The 6,354-nt window shown below is 38.5% G+C and overlaps 1 protein-coding gene across 1 annotated transcript; it reads right to left on the bottom strand.

Moving 5' to 3' along the window:
* Nucleotides 1–3,208: 3,208 nt before the first annotated feature.
* Nucleotides 3,209–4,512, bottom strand: LOC138871872 (uncharacterized). The gene is made up of 3 exons (XM_070149790.1): nt 4,465–4,512; nt 3,854–3,964; nt 3,209–3,475 (listed from the first exon to the last, which is right to left on the bottom strand). Exons 1-3 carry the CDS (start codon nt 4,510–4,512, stop codon nt 3,209–3,211), a joined length of 426 nt encoding a protein of 141 aa, XP_070005891.1.
* Between the last annotated feature and the right edge of the window lie 1,842 nt (nt 4,513–6,354).

The following is a 6,354-nucleotide window of genomic DNA, read 5'->3' as shown; positions in this document are numbered from 1 at the left end:
GACGGGTTATGTGGCATGCTGTAACTAGTTCAAATGGGGTGGCATGGTTTTCGAAGTTGGAAAGAGATAGAGTGTTTGGACTGGGTCAAGTCCGGATTTGGGATTGGTATTGGGCTGAAATTAATTTAGAAGGTAGCCATTGTGTCTTTGATTGTGCAACTGCAATTATAGCCATTTAGTCTTTAACCTCTTTAAAATAAATTTAATTATACTTAATTAATTTCAAATAAAATGTAGTTAAATTATAAATATAAAATATTCTACTAATTATTAAAATTAATTATTTCTACAATACTTTTTCTTGTAAATTACAATACTAATTTTTAATTATTAACACGATAATCTAATTAATAAAAATTTGATAAGAAGTAACTCGTTAAATTAATTATAAAAATCTTTATGGCATATTTAAAGAATTATTTTAATAGTATTAAAATAATAAGGATATTTGTAATTATATAATACTAATACTTAATTAATTGGTAAAATTTGGTATTCATTGATAGAAAATACTTTTAAAATATTCATTATAAATTATTAAGTACAAGCTAATTAATTTTAAAAGGGGGGATCAAAATTGACCGTCAATAGCTGCCCCTCTTTGACCATAGAGGATGAAAGAGTTGTCGGGCAAAACAATTGAACCAAAGTAAATTTTGTCCCGACTTTAGGCATGCATTGCAGGAGTGGCACGAAGATTATGAGTTGAAGGATTGGGAATTAAGGAAGATTCTAGGAGGATTTTTGCAGAAGTTGGGACCGAATTCTGGCTTTGAATTGCTTACATACCTCAGGCTTGACAAGGATCAGGCCTCATGTAGTTCTGGAGTGAAGACTTTGAGGAAACGATGCTCGCAGTAATTTTCCTAATATCGTATTATGACAATACTGCTAGTCGAAGGATTTGGCACCACGATAGCTTGATTTTGCGGCGTGACTTGAAGGATTTGAAAAATTAGAGTTCTAGTGATCATTTTGAATTTTAGTATGGATCCTTGGCTAGCTAATGAGTTTGATGTCCCTCATAGTGTTGTAGTTTGGTCAGCTACTTAGAAGAGTTCCACGGTGCAATATTTGTTCCTGAAAAAATGAAATACACACATACCCATATATTTCAATGCAAAGTATAATAAGATGGGATGTAAATGATGCAAGAATGATGATTCTTGGATGACGACGAGCCGATTTTTCGGATTGGGATGATGGGATACTTGGACTTAACTCGATTTGTTAGTCGGGCTGTGTACCGTTCCACAACTATTGGAGCATTAAAAAAGTTTCTCCGTTTGTTGAGAGAGCTTGACTTGTAGAGCGTGTCTATGCTTGTTGGGAGAGCTTTGCACTGAAAAGTTTCTCCGTTTGTTGGGAGAGCTTGATTTGTAGAGTGTGTCTCCGCTTGTTAGGAGAGCTTGATTTGTAGAGTGCGTTTCTTCTTGTTGGGAGAGCTTTGAACTAAAATGTAAAGTAATCTCGCCTTGGAGTAATTGACTTAAAACGTAATCGTGCTTGAAGTTGGACGAGTAAAACGTCAAAACATTCAAGATAATAGAAAAGGAAAAGAAAAGCATGCCCAAGAGATACTCTTCACTGCGAAGCTAAGTTGCGGCCATCGATTGGTTGAACATCGGTGGCGAGGTTTGCGACTGTCTATTCTGCCTCCGTTGTGACGGAATGACGGTGCGAATTGTTCTGTGAACAATTGTCTATATACAACGTTCGATTGGCAAAACTGACTTTTGATTTCGTACATAGCGCTCTGATCAATTGAGCAGATGATTTGCTATATGTAGTGCTCCAGTTGGTGAAGCTGGCGAATCATTTTGTACAAGGTGCTCCGATCGGTTGAGCAAATGATTCTCTATATACATGGCTTCAATTAGCGAAGCCAACGGTTTGTTTTTGTACAAGGTGCTCCGATTGTTTGAGTAGGCGGTTTGCTATATACAGTGTGCCTTTTCAAAATACTCCGGGATACTTGTAAAGGATTCAAGAATTAGCTTCAATTGTACCGGAAAAATTAAAAAAGGAGAAAGGTTGATATTCCTTGGAAAGTGGCGAATCCATCATTTGCCCCAATGTAGTCCCAAAATTTCTTTTCATCCTATTGACCTTGCATTCAAAGCAAAATTCTTAGTTCGAGCGAGGTTGGTTTGTCTCGACCACTGTATCAATGTTTCCCCAGTGTTTGATATGGATGTGCCACAAAGTTCGATATATGGAACAAATTATTGTATTTTATTAAACATTTTTTGAAAATTTTCTTTTAAAAAGCAAGTGCCCTCATTCCGGAAATCATGCCATGCTACGAAAGGTTCTCCAAACGCGAGCGTCGCTTCTTGAAAACTCCATCTCATTGATATCGATCTTCTGTGATGATTTGTCAACGTTGTTGCTTGCCGTCATGATTGCATCCTAAGTAGAGCTAATGCATTACAAAGGTTTTCATATGGTTATTTACCAAACCCCTTCAGGTTGCCTACATATCCAAAATGGAATCAGGTCTGAACGTAGTTCGTGAATAATAAAAATACGATACATATAATGAAGATGATCGAACCTGGCTCAAGCAGCCTACCTATCCAAATGGAATCAGGTCAAGACGTAGTTCAATTGCAACAGATGCAAAATGATGAGATTAAGAATGAAATGGACAAGTCTGACTTAGACTGCCTACGTATCCAAATGGAATCAAGAGAGAACATACTTAAATTACCAAAGAAGGCTGAATCCGATGAGGATTGTCTACATATTCCTTTTTGAGGAAATCAAGTCGGCGTAGTTCCTAGAGGAACATAGAAAATGATATATGGATTTTCTATTACAAAAGAAGGAAGGGAGAGAAATCGAACCCTACGTGGGTCGCCTACGTATCCCTCCATGGGATGTCAGGTTGAACGTAGTTCTGTTACAACAAAACCTTAATCTATTTGTTTTCAAACATATTATCTCTTGATTGCATCTAAGTTGATGAGCTTTGTGTTGACTCTTCCATCCATTTTTGCCAAACTTAGAGCTCCGCCCGACAACACTCGATGAACCATGTAAGGGCATTGCCAATTTAGTGCAAATTTTCCTGTGTGAACTGACGAGGCTTCACCCTTTTGTTAAATGCTTTGTCCATACGCACATTCCTTCATGTATTTCTTCCAATAATCTGGTTGCCTCGGTGGCATCTACATATCTCAACAAACCCAAGTCTGGAGTCCTCCTATAACAAGACTTCCCTGTTAAGGAAAAAGTGATTTTCTAGCCTTTTGCAAGCTTTCTTTTGACTATTATTAGCATTCTCCAGATACTCTCTTATTTCGAGGAACCCGTTGACATCGTGGTACCACAGTTTACCATCTAGCTCTTCATCTATGTAAAAGTAGTAGTCATATTGATCTGTTATCTCTACCTCAATAGGGTCGATATAGTTCTTGTTTTGATGCTGAATCATGGATGATGTAGTTGCAAGGACATCGTCAAAGTCGTTCTAAATCATGGGAATGTGCTTGAAGTCAATCTTTGTGAACTTGCATAACGTTTTTACACAGTGCAAGTACGGAAAGATCTTGACATTTTTGGTAGACCACTCCCCTTGGACTTGGTGTATCAATAGATCGGAAACCCCTATGACTAAAAGTTCATTGATGTTCATGTTGACTGTCATTTTGATCCCAAGGATACATGCTTCGTATTCAGCCATATTTTTGATACAAAGGAATCTTATCTTTGTCGATGCTGGATAGTTCTGTCCGGATTCCAAAACTAGGACAACCGCAATTCCTACTCCTTTGAAGTTCCCTGCTCCGTCGAACCACATTCTTCATCTAAGGTATGACCATGAAATATCTCCTCCACTGAATAATACCTTTTCATCTGGAAAATATGTAGTGATCGGCTCGTAATCCCTATCAACCGAATTCTCTATGAGGTGATCAGCTAAAGCTTGCCCTTTGATGGTCTTTTGAGTTATGTACAACTATCAAATTCACTAAGGAGAATTGACCATTTAGCTAGCTTTCTGTAGGCATTGGCTTCTGAAAGATGTACTTGAGCCGGTTGAGTAAAGATATCAGATGCGTAGTGTATGCTGACATGTAATGCCTTAGTTTCTGGGCGATCCAAGTCAGAGCACAGCAAGTGCATTCTATCAAAGTGTATTTGCCCGCGCATGGTGTGAACTTCTTACTTAAGTAGTAGATGGCCTGCTCCTTTCTCCCAGTTTTGTCATGCTGTCCCAACACACCTCTGAAGGCATTATTAAAGACTGACAGATATAGTAATAATGGATTCCTAGGCTCGGGGGAAACCGACACTGAGATTTGTCCAATACTCCTTAATTCTGTCGAAGGCTTTCTGACACTCTTCTATCCATTTTGCGGCGATAGCCTTTATCAACAACTTTAAAATATGTTCACAGATTACTATGGACTGGGCTATGAAATGATTGATATAATTTAGTCTACCCAAAAAACTCACCACATCTTTCTTACTCTTGGGCAATGGCAACTCCTGAATGGCCTTCATTTTTTATAGGTCCAGTTCCATCCTTTTCTTACTTACGATGAAGCCTAATAATTCTCTAGTAGGGACTCCGAACGCGTATTTTTCTAGGCACAACTTCAAGTTGTACATTTCCAGGCACTCAAAAATTTCTTGAAATCGTCCAAGTGACCTAAACTCTTCTAAGACTTGATGACGACATCATCCATGTATATTTCGATCTCCTTGTGAAACATATCCTGAAAGAGGGTCATCATAGCCCTCATATAAGTAGAATCAGCATTCTTGAGACCGAACAACATGACTCTGTAGCAGTAAACTCCCCAAGGTGTGGTGAAGCCCATCTTTTCTACATCATCCTCGTGTATCAAGATCTGGTGGAATCCAACAAAACAATCCACGAACGACTGTAGTTCATGCTTCACATAGTTGTCGATGAGGATGTGGATATTTGGTAAAAGGAAATTGTCTTTTGGACTAGATTTGTTTAGATCTCGATAATCCATGCATATCCTAATCTTTCCGTCTTTTGTGGGTACTAGGACAATATTTGACAACCAGTTGGGATAATTGGTGACCCTTTACTCAATTTGCCTCTATGTTCTTGGTTACTTCTTCCTTTATCCTAAGACTCAAGGCGGGCTTGAATATTCTGGGTTTTTTCTTGAACGACGGTCCGGCGGGATCAGTAGGAAGTTAATGTGAGACAATGTTTGTGCTTAATCCCAGCATGTTATCATATGGCCATGCAAAAACAGTTGATGCAAGACAATGTCCATGCTTAATCTCGGCAAGTCATCATATGGCTATGCGAACACAACAATGTATTGTTGGAGGAGCTCAATCAGTTCTTTCTTCTGCTCCGCTTCTAGATGGATGCTGATTCGGATTTCTTTGACGTCTTCTTTTCTTCTAAGATTCACCATTCTATTTCTTCTAGGTTAGATTTTTCTAACTCTCCAGTTATTCAATCTCTTGTGGTAGATTGTCTAGCATAATACTCTCATCATATTTCTCGTAATCTAGGTCGTTTCACTCAACGGTTTCGCTATATGTCACAATCATGGAACACAGGTTTTATCGGTTTGATTACTGAAAAGAAAAAACTAAGTATAAATGAAGCGGTAAAAAGAGTAGCAACATTTTAAGAATACCATTCTTTTTATTTCATCACAGAAGAACATTTGTGCATTCAAAAGAGGCAAATAACAAAAGGGTATAGACACGATGTAGGCCTCAATTAACTGTGCATTTTTTAAAAAAAAACTTTTACAATTCCACACTACCAAGACTCTCAACGAACCAAAGACGGGCTGGCAGTCCAACTGCACAATTCTTCCCCTGGTTTGGCATTTCGAATGGTCATGTCTTGATGTATGTTCCTTTACAGCATTCTTCAATCATAGTCACAAACAGCTTTCCCATTCCATCGATGATATCATCTTCTGGTGCTGAACTCTGGCCCATACCCAAAACATGTTCTAGAACAAACACTTTTCCCGGAGCTACCGGTATGAGTTTTCCCCATCGGGGGTGATATCCTACAGTGGCCCTTTCTTTCCACACATTTCGCTCAATTGGTTCTGTAATCCCGTCTAATATGGATCATAGCCCAGTTACTGGTCTGTATACATATTTTATCATCTTTCTCATGGCCATCTTTGATCTATATGGCGACTGCATTTTCTACTTTTACTCAGTCTCTTCTATTTCAATGGTCTGCATGATTTCCACTACATGGAAAGCAACTCTGTCTAGCCCTTCAATAAACAGGACTGCATGCTCCAAATAAGCTGATTGTCCCCATTCGCCATGGACCATGATCTCTTGACACCCCACTCAAATTTCATGTACTGGTGAAGGGTG

Source organism: Nicotiana sylvestris, chromosome 1, assembly GCF_000393655.2.
Source record: "Nicotiana sylvestris chromosome 1, ASM39365v2, whole genome shotgun sequence".
Classification (NCBI taxonomy): domain Eukaryota; kingdom Viridiplantae; phylum Streptophyta; class Magnoliopsida; order Solanales; family Solanaceae; genus Nicotiana; species Nicotiana sylvestris.
The sequence above is the reverse complement of the archived record's forward strand: the minus strand, read 5'-3'. Positions and strand labels throughout refer to the sequence as shown.

Coding starts and splice junctions, on each gene's coding strand:
- LOC138871872 (XM_070149790.1), bottom strand. CDS start 4,512: ATGAAGGCCATTCAGGAGTTGCCATTGCCCAAGAGTAAGAAAGATGTG. Junction 3,965..4,464: donor CCAAGAGTAAGAAAGATGTG/GTGAGTTTTTTG, acceptor TGAATTTGATAG/TTGTACATAACTCAAAAGAC. Junction 3,476..3,853: donor CATATTTTCCAGATGAAAAG/GTATTATTCAGT, acceptor CCCATGATTTAG/AACGACTTTGACGATGTCCT.